This window comes from Acomys minous (assembly GCF_964271855.1).
Source record: "Acomys minous genome assembly, chromosome: 14".
NCBI lineage: Eukaryota > Metazoa > Chordata > Mammalia > Rodentia > Muridae > Acomys > Acomys minous.
In genome coordinates this window covers 16,567,938-16,583,138 of record NC_140496.1, presented here as the reverse complement: position 1 = coordinate 16,583,138, position 15,201 = coordinate 16,567,938, and the positions used below count along the sequence as shown (strand labels likewise).

The 15,201-nt window shown below is 45.9% G+C and overlaps 1 protein-coding gene and 1 long non-coding RNA gene across 5 annotated transcripts in view; one reads left to right on the top strand and one right to left on the bottom strand.

Annotated features, from left to right (window-relative positions):
- ZFP1 (ZFP1 zinc finger protein) overlaps positions 1-6,859 on the top strand; it is a 21,256-nt gene extending 14,397 nt beyond the window's left edge. For 3 of the 4 annotated variants that reach the window (XM_084756683.1, XM_084756682.1, XM_084756684.1), the window contains exons 3-4: positions 487-613; positions 5,319-6,859. In XM_084756683.1, the coding sequence (XP_084612809.1) occupies positions 487-613; positions 5,319-6,382 (1,191 nt within the window). In that variant the 3' untranslated portion in view covers positions 6,383-6,859. The remainder of the gene's footprint in view (positions 1-486; positions 614-5,318) is intronic. The other variant, XM_084756685.1, reaches the window with a different exon arrangement.
- Positions 2,970-15,201, bottom strand: LOC311583287. Its single transcript, XR_014774446.1, has 2 exons — positions 15,005-15,201; positions 2,970-4,296 (listed from the first exon to the last, which is right to left on the bottom strand). It is a non-coding gene; the product is annotated as an uncharacterized lncRNA (long non-coding RNA).

The window sequence follows — 15,201 nt, the reverse complement described above, 5'->3', positions numbered from 1 at the left end:
TGCCTGGCCAAAACCCTTTTTCTTTTGTGTGTGCTACAGCATACATGTTTTGGTTTTCAGAAGCTGGCTCTTTGGGTTCCAGGGATTGCACACTAGTCAGGCCCAGCCCTCTTCTAATTCATTGTGTACTAACAGTGTCCTCAGTAAAGTACTAGGGAGGTTAGCTCAGCTCATAGTGTGCCTGCTTTGCCTCCTTGAGGCCTTGGCCTTGATTCCTAGTATGCCTCACACCCCAGAGAAGTTGAACCCTGGATAGATTGAAATATTTATGTAAATCAGGTGCCCTCAAACTCTACCTCCCAACTTGTTGGTTTGAGGTATGTGCCACTACACCTGTCCTGAATAACGTTCTTTACTGTTTAGAGCTGTGACAAGACTCTGAACAAGCAGCACAGTTGTGTTGTGGTGAGCGGCTTACAGTGTGGCAAGAGTGAGTTTTCACATGTCCTTCCTCATCTCTCCAAGCTAACGTGTGTGTCATTTCAGGGACTGGTTTCGTTCACTGATGTAACTGTGGACTTCACCCAGGAGGAGTGGGAGCAGCTGGCCCCCTCGCAGAGGATTCTCTACATGGACGTAATGCTGGAGAACTACAGCAACTTACTCTCAGTGGGTAAGGCAGCTCTGGACAGCGGGCCTTTAAGCTGGCGGGGCGGGAGTTGTCGGCAGTGCAGTGAGAACGGTCTGTTCAGAATTCTCTGGGGGAGCTAGGAGTAGAAAATGAAAAGCTGGGGCTGGAGAGATGGCTCAGCGGTTAAGAGCACTGACTGCTCTTCCAGAGGTTCCGAGTTCAACTCCCAGCAACCACATGGTGGCTTGTGTCCATCTATAATGTGATCTAATGCACACTGTTTATATAATAAATAAATGCTTAAAAAAGAAAAAGAAAATGAAAAGGCAGTAGAAGTGATATCTGAATTTTTGAACAGTTTGAGCAACTTTGAGTTGTTTTTTGTTTAAGATAAGCTCTCTTATGTGGTCCTGGCTGGTCTTGAACTTAGAGATCATTGGCCTCTAACCCTCCCATCCCAGTGGGGGGCTAAAGGTGTGTGCTGTGGGATAATTTTTTTAAGTCAAGGATTCATCTACCCAGCCTAGCCTTGAACCCGTATATAAGCCATGTATTGTCTGAATTTCTGATCCTCGCAATTCTACCTCTCAAGTGCTGAGTTACAGGCATGCACTGCTGCTCCTGGCTTTCTGTGGTGCAGAGCCCAGAGGCTTTTTTGGGGGATGTGGGGGACTTGAGACAGGGTTTCTGTGTAGCCTCGGCTGTCCTGGACTCACTCTGTAGACCAGGCTGGCCTTGAACTCACAGCGATCCTCCTGCCTCTGCCTCAGGATGGCCTGTACTTCTGATTCCCATCACACTTCCAAAGGTTCCTGTCTCCAGTCGTATTTATCAGTACTTGCCTAACACATTAATACTGGGTGTTAGTATTATTCTCAGCTTGCCAGAATACTGCTTTGCGTTTTAGCTCATGGGAACTGGCACAGATTTTTCAATACAAGAATGACACTGTTGCTGGGCATGGTGGAGCATGCCTTTAATCCTAGCACTCAGGAGGCAGAGGCAGGCGGATCACTGTGAGTTCGAGGCCAGCCTGGTCTACAAAGAGAGTCCAGGACAGCCAGGACTACACAGAGAAACTCTGTCTTGAGAAACAAAAAAACCCAACAAAACAAAAGAAAAAAGCTGTAACCACTGTGCTGAGCAGAATCTAAGCTACTCTAATCCTGTGGCCCCAAAACCTACACATATACCTTCTGCCCGCTGATTGGCCAACAGCCCTCTATTGACAACTGCTACATCCACTCAGGACATTCCTCCACAATTTCCCTTTTTAGTCTAATAAAAAGCCCCCCCTTTACCTATACCTTTATGTTATTACGCATATATACAATAAACTACATACAGCAAGAAGAACCACGAAACAATCACTAACTGCATGAATGTTACCGTCACAGTGTTTTGCTGATTTGTATTTAGAGCCTTGAAGAAAACATCTTTCCTGTCTTGGGTCTGAGTGTAATCAGTCTCTTATCAGAGCTCATCTCTATCAACCTAAAGAAAACTAAACAGCTAAGCTTAAATGTAAACTAAACTCAGCTCCATCAGAGAAGAAGTAAAATTAACTACCTGAGCAAACAGGAAGTGCAGGTTAGCAGCTTCCAAAATGAAAAAATGCCTGGACAGTCGCTCAGAACTCTGTAACGTTGGAGCATCATCTTCAGCCTTCTGTCCCAGTGTATCTGACAGACATATTTGTGAGGCAGGGACTACCGAGGACTTGCTTACTCTGTCTTGGCAGAGTGTGGCCGTCAACTCCACTTGCATCCAAACTTGCCAAGTTCAGGCAGAATTCTGTCTATGGCATAAGACGAGGACATTCTGCCCAGTGGCTGGTTTGCCACATGTGAAGCCATCTCCATAACGAGGTTCTTTAATGCTCACCACCTTCTTTGAGGCAGGCTGGGTGTTGCCAGGAGTTAACCTGTCTCCTCAAAACAATGAAAATATCTTTAATGCCATATTCTGTAGGCCTAACTAATGAATCAGTATCTATCTGTTAAACCTAGGATGTATATTCTTGTGATAAAAATAGAGTAGTACTTGACATGATCATGAGTTGATCAACTAAATGTTAACTTGTGTTACTAATTATCCTAAACAGCCTGCAATAGCATTTTCAAAGTATTGGAAATAACCCCTGTATCATAATTGAATTGTATGGGTACAATACCTCATATTAAGGCAGAAATATATTTACATATAATATACATATATATACAATATATAATATATATTTAAATATATAATATTAAAGGCCTTAAGTTGAGGAGTAGAGTCAATAATCTACTTTTTCTATCATCCCTATATATTTCTATATTCCCTCTTCTTTATCTTAAACCTCTATCTCCATTTGTAAGAAAAATAAAGGTAAAGAGAGACATCCTTGAGTCCAATCTATGAATAAGACCAATATAACATAGCCAACTCCCAATGCAAATAAACATCCATAGCCCAAGAAAACAACCAAACTTTACCCAACCTCCCTTAAGGGGAATGGGATAGCGCCCTCTTTTTAAGGCTTCTTCCAGCTGCTTTGGAACGAATAATACCTTTGTAGGAGCCCAAATAAAAGTGGGAAAATGGTAAACAAGTTAGGGGTAGCATTTGTGGTTCAGTCTCTAAATGCTGAGAAAGTCCAGGCTTACTGTAAGTTCTGTGTGGGACAGTGTGACGTGCTGGACAGTTGGAATCAGGAGCTTGCTTTGAAGCTGTCCTGGGAGCTGTTCTGTTCTGATGAGGAACAGCAACCAAAGCACTTAGTCCTGGAACATGAAGGATGCAGGACGTCAGAGTCTCAGAATGCTGGAAGATGAATTCTGTCAGATCTAATCCAGTGTCAGTGTCCAGTTCTTTTGTTCTGAAAACATAATTTCTCACAAACATTATACAGTCCTAAAATTATAGGTGTATGAGGTGTGCAGGATGCACAGAACAATCAAGGCTGGTTCTCTGCTCTTTGTATGAGCAGAAGAAAGACATCTGTAAATCTTCATTCCTGCCATACAAAGAATGTCACATTGTCTCAGCCAGTGTCAGAGTTATTCCCCTGTAATGGGATTAGCAATGCAGGTTACCTGCTTGTTCTGTAGTTTTAATTCATGTATGTATAGACTGACTTAAGTTAGCAGTCTCCCTTTCATCCCAGTTTGTTTCATTTTGACCTCTCTCATAGAGGAAGTACGATATTACCATTATCAGAGAACATACAATCATTATCTAATTGAGATCAAAATAAGATTGTGTAGTTCTAAATGTCCTTCTCTAGGTTCTATGGTACCTGGTGTATAGGCCAAGCCACTACCTGTTTCCTGGGAGAAAGCATCCCATTTAGAGACAAGCTGGTTGCCCTGAGCAGAAGAAAAGGCATTAAGCTTTAAATAAACTTATGTATACTCTAGGCATCTTATACCTGGGTTTTTACATTTGTTGCAGGTGGTTTTTGTTGTTGTTGTTTTGTTTGGTTGGTTTGGTTTTTTCGAGAGGCAGCGATCCACCTGCCTCTGCTTCCTGAGTGCTGGGATTAAAGGCGTGCGCCACCACGCCTGGCCATTGCAGGTGTTTTTGTCTTCTCTCCACAGGGGATGGAGAGACGCTTCCACCTTTTAAGAGTTCTTCCTTGCAGCTGGGCAGTGGTGGCGCACACCTTTAATCCCAGGAGCAGGAGGATCTCTGTGAGTTGGAGGCTCCCCTGGACTGCAGACTGAGGTCCAGGAGAGCCAAAGCTGCCAAAAAAAAAAAAAAAAAAAAAAAAAAAAATGAGTACTTGCTGCTCTTCCAGAAGACCTGGGTTCAGTTTCCAACACCCAAATGGTGGATCACAGCCATCTGTAACTTCTTCCTAGCCTCCCTGTGTGGTGGTGCACACGTGTGGTGGTGCACAGTCATACATACCTACAAGCAAAACACCTATATATTTTGAAAAAATAAAGTTGGGGCCGGTTGTTGTGACACATGCCTATAATAAAGAAGATTTTTAGGCCAGCCTGGTCTACATAATGAAACTTATTCTTTAAAAGGGTGAAAACAGTACAGCTGAGCAGAGGGCCAGTGCTGGTCAACAGTGCCATCTGGAACTGAAGTGCCAGTCACCAACCGTGTTCTCCCTGGGTTCTGTTCACTTACATAGTTTCTTGGTCTCCAGGCTAACAGTTCATTGTCCTTGAGGGAAATCTTCATCCCTGACCTCTGTCTTTCCCATGCCACCTTATGCTGACCTTTATTTTTGCTTGTGCCCACAGGGAGGAGGAAAGTTGAGAGAAGATCTGTTATAGTCCAGACTGACCTTAAGCTCAGGCTGGGTTCAGTTCAGCATCCTGAGTGCTGGGGTTGATGTGTGCACCGTCACTGTCAAGCTCTCTCTGCCCACGTTAAGGGCATTTTGTGCTCAGGAAATATCTCCCCCCACCCAACATGTATTTATTTTCCATCCAACACTAAAGAGATGAGAAAAATTTGCACTGGGGGGATTTTGTTTTGTTTTGAGATAGGGTCTGTGTAGCCTTGGCTGTCCTGGACTCACTTTGTAGACCAGGCTGGCCTCAAACTCACAGAGATCCACCTGCCTCCATCTCCGGAGTGCTGGGATTAAAGGCCTGCGCCACCAGGCCTGGCCTCTTTTTTTTTTTTTAATGCTGAGAGACTGGGTTGGAAACCAGAGTGAGCTCTATGATAGGAGCACTTGTGGGAATTTCCCACTCTAACAAAAAAGGATAAAAACCGTGCCTTTCACTGTGCTTTGTCCTAGAAGTGTGGAAGGCCGATGACCAGGTGAAGGAGCCCAGAGACCCAGATAAGCACGTGAAGCCACTCATAACCCTCAAGAACCAACCGCCCGCTGAAGGAGACATTCTCCTTGGAAAGACATTAAATCCGAACACAGACTTTGTGTCATTAGCACAAGTTCCCTATAAATATGACTTATATGAAAAAACTCTGAAATATAACTCTGACTTACTTAGTAGTAGAAGCCGTGTAAGGAAAAGGGGGGAAGAGCGCAGTGGATTTGGGAAAACACTTCTGTGTCTGAAGCAGGAGAAGCCCCCTGCTGCAGTAGAATACTCAGAATGTACCGGAAGCGGAAAGGCTCTCGGCCATAAAGAAGTCATCTTTAAACATCAGAAAATTAAGAATCCGATTCAGCCTTTCGTCTGTAATTACTGTGACAAGTCCTTCTCCTTCAAGTCGCTCCTCATTAGTCATAAGAGGATACACACAGGAGAAAAACCCTACGAGTGTAATGTGTGCAAGAAAACCTTCTCCCATAAGGCGAACCTCATCAAACACCAGAGAATTCACACCGGGGAGAAACCCTTCGAATGTCCCGAGTGTGGGAAAGCGTTTACCCACCAGTCCAACCTGATTGTGCACCAGAGGGCACACATGGACAAGAAGCCCTATGAGTGCAATGAGTGTGGAAAGACATTTGCACAGAAGTTTGAACTTACTACACACCAGAGAATTCACACAGGAGAGCGACCCTACGAGTGCAATGAATGTGCAAAAACCTTCTTTAAGAAATCAAACCTCATTATACATCAGAAGATTCACACGGGGGAAAAGCGCTACGAGTGCAGTGAGTGCGGCAAGTCGTTTATCCAGAACTCACAGCTCATCATCCACATGAGGACTCACACTGGGGAGAAGCCCTACGAGTGCCCTGAGTGTGGCAAGACCTTCAGCCAGAGGTCAACCCTTAGGTTACACTTGAGAATCCACACGGGAGAGAAGCCCTACGAGTGTGCCGAGTGTGGCAAAGCCTTCAGCAGAAAGTCTCGGCTCAGCGTCCATCAGAGGGTTCACACGGGCTAGGTCCTGATGGGATTGCACTGTGGAAAACCCGGGAAACCAGAATTCTTCCAGTGAGGGAGAAGGCCTCATGAAGAGACTGAAGGACCTTGGGGAATCATGTGGAGATGTAATCTAACTCAAAAACTTTAGAAAGAAAGGATACAGTAAGAATATTATACTGACAGTTACAATATGCAGCAAAAGAGTAAATATCCATATATGTGTGTATTTCAGTTCATGTGTCTCCAGATCCAACTGTTACACAGACACACCCAGCTGTTTCCGAGAGCGCCTCTGGCTTTTTGTGCTGCTGGGATCAAATCTAGGGTCTTGTCTGCTGAGCAAGGGTTGTTTTAGTCGCCCACCCCCAGTCCACAGTAAGCTTTTACAAATCTTGAGTGAATTGAGTAGTATAAAAGGAAATATAAAGCACATGTAGACAGTATCTTAGACATTTGTGTGTAAGGATGTACCACAAAACAAAGTCTTTTAAATCTGTTTCTGTATGTTGAATAGCTACTGGGAATTTGAGATTCTCACCTGTGACAACTGCATCACAACAAACAAGGCTTCCCATATTCCACATGTGTGTCTCAGCACCTTCCCAACCCAGTGTACATCCAAAGGAAAGCTGTGATGGACCTTAAAGTCACTGCCCTCTAAGCTGGCTCATGCAGGCTGATGAGACCGATGTTACTGCGCTGCCCAGTCACTAAAGAAAAGCCGTGTTGTTGGAACTTTAACCTGCTTTTGGGTTTGGAGATTTGCAAAGGTCTGATACAACGGAGCTAGAAAGTGAAAGGGGATAGAAGTGAGCTCTCACCCCAGGAACACCACAGAATAGAGCTGTGCTGTGCAGGGAGTGTCTTCATCTGTCATGTTCTTGGTCTTTCTCCTGAGGCGTTTACATACAAGTGCATGTCTATTCCTAAAATACTATGTACCCCAGAAAACTATTTTTGTATGTTTTCCTCTTAATGCTTTATGAATTGTCCAAAAAAAGAGGCGGGGTGTCTGTGTAGCTGAAAAATTTTACATTTCAGAGATTTTAAAGAAAAAAAACTGTCAAGAGCTCTGTTTCATTGCTTTTCATAGTTTCCATGTGCATAATCCACTTTAGAAACTGTTTTTGCAGTGTCCTTTAAAGGAGGTATTTCTGCTTCCCATACAACACTGCTCTGTGGAACGTGACTTAGCATTAGCTGTCACCTTGTCTTAGGCTCACAGTTCCATAGCTGGTCCCACGACCATCATGAGCAGGGAGCATGGCGACAGAGCAGCAGCACAGAGCTCACAGCTTGACACACAAGCACAAGGAGAGCAAGCTAACTAGGAGCGGTGTGGGCTTTTGAACGTTGAGAGCTGACGTGCAGTGACACACTCCTCACCCTTACCCGATAGTTCCACCAGCTGCAGGTCCAGTACTCAGTCATAGGAACCTGTCGGCCATTCTTAGCCAAGCCACCACAGAAAACCAGACTTCAGTGGCCCCCATATGTTGGCGACTTACATTTACAAAGTTAGGGGTTTCTGTCAGGTGTGGTGGTGTCTTTATTTGGGAATGCAGATCTGTGTTCGAGACCAGTCTGGTCTACAAAGTGAGATCCTGTTTGAAAACAAACCATGTTTTCCATAACTGAAAGATGAGCATTTGAAGCTTGATTTTTAAATCACGAGTTCAGCTTTTTCATTGTGTGTTAAAATCATAAGTGTTAACCACAACTGGATTTTTATTTATTTATTTTGGTTTTTTGAGACAAGGTTTCTCTGTGTAGCCTTTTTAATATTTATGTGTATGGCTGTTTTGCTTGTATGTATTGTCTGTGCACCATGTGCATGCAGTGCCTGTGGAGGCCAGAAGAGGGCGTCGGATCCTCTGCAGCTGTAATTACAGTCAGTTCTTGGCCACCCTGTAGGTGCTGGGAACTGAACACCAGGTCCTCTGGTAACCACTGAGCTATCTATCTCGTCAGCCCTCTGGGTTTTCATTTTTGAAGGTAGGTGATTCTGACTTTTAACATTAAGAAAAGAAATGCCCACACTCTTACTTCATACTAGGAAGTATTTAAGAATGAGTGAAACTGGGCGCAGTGGCGCACGCCTTTAATCCCAGCACTCGGGAGGCAGAGACTGATGAATCGCTGTGAGTTCAAGGCCAGCCTGGTCTACAGTGAGCCAAGGCTACACAGAGAAACACTATTTTGAAAAACCAAAAATAAATAAATAAATAAAAAGTGAGTGAATAAACTGGGAATGAAGGCACACTCATTTAGTCCCAGCACTCAGGAGGCAGAGGTAGAGAGTGCTTTGAGTTTGGGGCCAGCCTGGTCTTAACAAAGTTGAGTTCCAGGACAGCAGGGCTGTTAAACAGAAAATTCATGTCTTGAGAAACAAGAAAGAGTGAATAAATTACAATAAAAATCTGCTATGGCTAAATGAATTTTCATTGAAAAGCATGGAGGAGGAAATGTCCAGATCAGATGAGAAAGTATGAACAAAGCCGGGTGTGGTGGCGCACGCCTTTAATCCCAGCACTTGGGAGGCAGAGGCAGGCGGATCGCTGTGAGTTCGAGACCAGCCTGGACTACAAAGTGAGTCCAGAATAGCCAAGGCTACACAGAGAAACCCTGTCTCGAAAAAACCAAAAAAAAAAAAAAAAAAAGAAAGAAAGAAAGCATATGCTGGTTGGTTTTTATTGTTTTTCAAATAAGGATCGAGAAACCTTACATTCGTCTGTTGAGTATCTCCTAGCTCTGGGGTTACAGAGAGGGGCCCAGGTTTTAGTGGCTGCTGGCCAGCAAGTTCACTTCTGCTTTTCTACTAGCACCTCATGAAGCCATGTCTGAAGTCCCTGCACACCGGAAGAGGACACCAGATCTCCTTATAGATGGTTCTGAGCCACCATGTGTGTGCTGGGAGTTGAACTCAGGACCTCTGGAAGAGCAGACAGTGGTCTTAACCTCTGAGCCATCTCTCCAGTTCCATAGCTATAATATTTTTTTAAGATTTATTATTTATACAATATTCTGCCCGCATGCTGGAAGAGAACACTAGATCTCGTTATAGATGGTTGTAAGCCACCATGTGGTTCCTGGGAATTGAACTCGGGACCTTTAGGAAGAACAAACAGTGCTCTTAACCTCTGAGCCATCTCTCCAGCCCCCATAGCTATAATCTTAAAGTATGTAATCCATGCTCCTGACTCAAAGTAATTCACGAGTTCTCGCAATGATTTGCCAAAAGCAGCGAAACGAGATTGAAAGTGATCATGTAAGCGGACGTCCACCACAGACATCGCACACAGCGCTCAGCTATGGCTTTATGAACAGTGATGTCTGTATGGGTTAGTCGGAGCCAGCCACTTGATCCTTGTAGAACTGCATCCCTCATCCCTTGCTCGTGTGATAACTTGTGATGTTCATAAATAGACACACAGAGGCACTGACACAGCTTCAGTCTCATTCAGCAGGCAGGGAGGTAAGACATAGGGCACGATGTAGAAGATGCAAACCTGGACTTGTTCTTCGTTAAAGAACAGGAAGGGCTTCCCTGCCTGCCCCTTAACGAAGTATCAGCAAGGTTACTGGTCACTCTGAGCGGATCACTAACCTGTTAGTCTCTGCAGTCTTACCGGACAACACCCATGGGCCGACTAGCTGACCACAGACACCAGAATGGAGAGAGGCCAAGGGAGACAAAGCGAACTTTCCATCTGGGCCACCAAAATATGCTAGGATTGACAAGCCTTAACAAACTAAGGTGGTGGTGGTGCACGCATTTAATCCCAACACGGAGGCAGAGGCAGGCCTGCTCCACAAAGTGAGTCCAAGACAGCCAAGGATACACAGAGAAACTCATTGTCTTGGAACCCCCACCCCCCAAAAAAGGCAGGTTAAACAAACAGGTTGACTGTACAGTAGGATAGCAGTCTTAATTCTTAGTGAGCTCAAGGTCCACAAAAGTGCTGGTTTCCTAGAGTTTAAGAGAGATTTTTATAGCCGAGCATAGTGGTGCACACCTGTAATTCCAGCACTCGGGAAGCAAAGGCAGGCCAGGCAGATCACTGTAAATTTGAGGCCAGCCTGGTCTACAAAGAGTCCAGGACAGCCAAGGCTACACAGACAAACCCTGTCTCGAAAAACTGGGTTTAAAAAAAAGAAAAAAAAAAAAAAACCAATAGGACATTTGCTGCCCTTCCAGAGAAGTCTGGTGTTCAGTATCCATGTTAGGTGGCTCACACCCACATGTAACCCCAGCTCCAACGGATCTGATTCCCTCTTCTGCACTCACATGTGCACACATGCACATGTAATTTTAAAAAATAACAAAAATGACTTGTGATGCAGTGCTTAGCCCATCCCCATTGTTTCTGACTCTGTGGCCTGGGTGCCTGGAGAGCTTGCACTGTTGCTAATGAGCCCCAGCTCCTTCTGTAGCACATACACCTTTGCAGGCCTCCAGCCCATAGCTAAGTCCATTATTTTCCAGGACACTAGTTTGGAGTGAGCTTAATTGGCAGGAGATTGCAATGGAGTGGGGAAGACCAGCTGCCCATACCATACACAGGAGGGGAAGCAAAGGAGACCCAGGACAAATGGGAGGGGCTGCCGAGTTCTATTGACACAAGGTCTTTTTTGTTTTGTTTTTTGAGACAGGGTTTTTCTGTGTAGCCTTGGCTGTTCTGGACTTGCTTTGTAGACCGGGCTGGCCTCGAACTCACAAAGATCTGCCTGCCTCTGCCTCCCAAGTGGTTATTTATTTTATTTAGACACCACTCACTGTGAAACCTTGGCTAGCATAAAGCACTATGTTAACTTGTCTGGGTTCTAACTCACAGAAGTCCATCTGCTTCTGCCTCCCACATGCTGGGTGGGATTAAAGATGTTTGCCACTTCCTGTGAGAGAGGCAAGAGGAATAAGATCCTCATTTCTATAACACATCCTAGAAGCTGCATTTAATATACTGTTGTTGGGATCTTTCTGGAATAAACATTTTGGCATCAGTGAGAGAGAAAGAACAGTGTGGACCAAAGCCGGGAAAGCTCCGGAAAGGCCTTGGCATCAGGTCCAGTCCACTTTATATTTTAAAACCATACAGTGGGCCACGCGACCAAGTGACATTGGTCAGGTTGTTAAGGCAATGAGGCTACCGCTGTTTCAGCTCCTTTCCCGAGTCACTGTTCAAGGCAGCAATGAAGTCACACTTGGCAACAAGCAGTAAAGACGGTGCTTTCAGTAAATCTCTAAAGAAATCAATATCTAATAATTGGCCTTCAAGCCATTATTTTAATTTCTCCTTTGAAATCCTCAACTGTAATTCCTGGATGGACAATAAATCCTTGGAAAGTCAAACTGCTCCTCCCAAGCCTATTCTTGCTGTCCCTGAGGGCAAGGGACCACAACCTCCAATAGATATTTCACAACATAGAACTCTGGGGGACTGTGTAAGATGTTTATCCGTGGTAATTGGCCTTTTCTTATTTTACTTTAATACCATCCGCAGTGTGGGATGCCTGCCTGCTGTGGGTTTTGTTGTTGCTATTTGGGGGGGGGGGGGTTGTTTGTTTTTTGCTTTTGTGACAGAGTTTAAAGGCATGTGCCACAACCACCCAGTGATAGTGGTTTTTAAATATTTTTATTTTTATGTATACAGTGCTCTGCCTGCATGTACGCGGACATGCCAGAAGAGGGCATTAGATCACAGTGTAGATGGTGGTGAGCCACCATGTGGTTGCTGGGACTTGAACTCTGAACCTCTGGAAGAGCAGTCAGTGCTCTTAGCCTCTGAGCCATCTTCTAGCCCTGACAGTGGTTTTTTAAAATCTCCTGACTGCCAGGTGTGTTGGCACATGCCTTTAATCCCAGCACTCGGGAGGCAGAGGCAGGTGGATTGCTGTGAGTTTGAGGCCAGCCTGGTCTACAGAAAACACAGAAATGCTGTCTCGAAAAACCAAAACAAAAAACAACAAACCTGATTTCTGGAAATTCGTGTTCTCTCTTTCCATAGACCAGGAATTCTTTCCCAAGGCCCGATTCTGTTGGTTTAGGAAGCAAGGCTTTTTCTAGTGAGTAATTTGAGGCTTGCAACTACCTTGTTTTCAGTTTTAGACTCACTCATCAGGCTGCCTGTAACTTTCCAGCTGAGTCCTAAGACAAGCAGGCGTCAGCTGCCAGCCAGGGAGGGTACCCAGTGCCTCCTGTTTGTCTGACTCTGATGAACTTTAAGGGCACTTCACACAGAAAATGGACCACTGCAAACAAACAAAAATGTCAGGTGTTGGTGGTGTATGCCTTTAATCCCAGCACTGGGGAGGCAGAGGCAGGGGGATCACTATGAGCTCCAGGCCAGCCTGGGCAGCCAAAGCTACACAGAGAAACCCTGTCTCAAAAACCAAAAACCAAACCAAAAAAAAAAAAAAAATCCCAAAGCATCCTTTTTAAATTCTATTTTATAATTAGTAGGGTGGGGGAGGTGTATGTCCGTTCTCTCCTTCTACCTTACATGGGCTCCTGGGATCAGAAGCAGGCCAGCGGGCTTGCATAGCACCCCACAGGCCCAGTTTCTTTCCTCCTGATTGATGCCCGGGTCTATTTTGCCATCATGTCACTGAGCTCCACCTCTCATGCCCTGGTGCTCCTCATAGTGACAACATACACTGCCGGATTGGCTCGGGCCACACGTGTCCTCAGTAGCAGCCACTTCCTGAACTGCAGCAGCTCCCACTGCCATCCTGGCCTATGAAGGACAGCTACTGAGGAGCCTGCTACCACAGAGGTACCTCTCACGAGCTTTGGTGGGTGCATGCATCTTCATGGTGTCTCCTGGGACACATACCTGCCTCGGAAGCCTCCAGCCCCTCTCCCATTGTGGGCAGTGACTCTAACGTGTCTGCCTTGTCTGATGTGTGCCATTGCTTCCCCTTTCTTCTAGGAGCCATCTGGCAGCGTCTCCCAGGGCCCTGACCACAGTGTGGAATTGCATGGCCTGGACTAGCAATCCCTGAGGGATGAACTCTCATGCGCTGTCAGGCGCTGTCCCTCTCCAGTCAGCTGCTCCTGGTTCCTGCTGACGGTTGTCAGAGCCTTCAGCTCCCTTGGGATATAGTCTCTCCCTCTGCTCCCAGGCCTAAATGCCATGACACCTGGGAACTAGGCGAACACAGCTGCAGAGCCCGTGTATATGTCCTTGGGTCTCTGGAGAATGAGTGTCACCTCTAATAGGGAGAAGGGGACAGCTTCCAACTGCTCTGGGCTCAAGGACTCTGAAGGTTTGAGGCTTCAGGCTACATCAATCCAGAAGTGTGTACCGCATGTGTCAGGGTCCTGACTTGGCCATGGTAGGCCACCTAAGGAAGACAATTCAGGAGTTGGTCCCTCCTGAGACCACGTGCAGTCCCGAGACCAAATCCAGGTTGACAGGCCCAGGGTGCTGACCTCTACCCTCTCAACTGCCCTCACGCGTCATTCTTAATTTTTACAAACTTTATGTTTATGGGTATTTTGGCTGCATGTAAGCCTGCGCCCCATGTGTATGAAGTACTTCTGAAGGTCAGAAAAGGGTGTCCAAGCCACTGCAACTAGAGTGACAGTTGTAAGCCGACATTGTGGGGACCAAGCAAATGCCATTTGGTACCAAGCCTCTGTCTTGCCCTCATGGTGAGCTCCCCCCACCATGTTCCCCAAGTTCTCGGAAAGCCCACAAAAGTATGCCTGGTAACACCTGGGGGCCAACTCATAAGGTGAAAAACCCACAAGGTTACAGTAGATTTTTAAAAAAATTAGTTAAGATTCCCCTTACGGCTTGGCCCAAACCCCCTACCCTACCATAACCTATCAGCGTTAAGGCCAACTTCCCTATACCCCCTTACCCAATCATGTAATGCCAAGGCTTGGAAAGCCCTGCTTGCAGTTTTTGCCTTTATAAACCCTGTACCCTGAAGAGTTGAGCCTGTCACCTTCCTCCAGTTTCTGGAGAGCTGACTGTCCATGCTCCAGAGCTTGCTCAATAAAAGACCCTGTATGAATTGCATCCGGCTGGTCCTTGGGTGGTCTACATGGGTCTCTCGACTTGAGTATAACAACATGTAGGTTCTAGGAACTGAACCTTGGCTTCTCTGTGAGAGCAACCAGTGCTCTTAACCTCTGAGCCATTTCTCCAGCCCCACACTTCGTTTTAAATTGTCTGCTAATTACACTCGGCTTCTTGCCCTTTTCCAAAGCCGTTCTGTGTCTTCAGCAACAACCACACAATTTCACCAACCTCATAGTTACTCTCTCCCCCATATTTCTCAAATTCCTGATATTTAAAACCTGCCAAGGCGTTCAATTCCACCAGTGTGCTCTCTAAACTGGGCACAGAGGTCCGTGCCTGCAATACTAGCACTCTGGAGGCTGAGGCAGGAAGCCATTCTGAGCTCTCTGGCAGACAAAACCAAGCGAACACAAGAAAACCTATCATGGTTCAGCAATGGAAGATCTGATGAGCTCATTGCTACCTTGAACCTGGGCTACTAACAGGAGTGAGGGCTCCTGGAGCGATGTCGGCAGTCAGCCGCGCAAGCCCAGAGGTCCATCTTACTGGTAGTCACTGTGTTTTGCTCCAGAGACTCAAAGGAAGCAGGCCGAGACGCGCAAGAGGCTTACCAGGTAGCTCTGAAGCTCCAAGCTGGAGGAGGAGGAGGGAACAGAAGGCGAGGACAGGCAGAGAGAAGGCAGGCTTCAGCTTTACCCGGTGTTTGAGAGATCAGGGCCTTTAAACTCACCACAGACCAATCGCTGGAAGCTGGGTGCCTGGGAAGGAGGTGGGACTTACCCAAGACCTGTCCCGAACAGAACAGCCA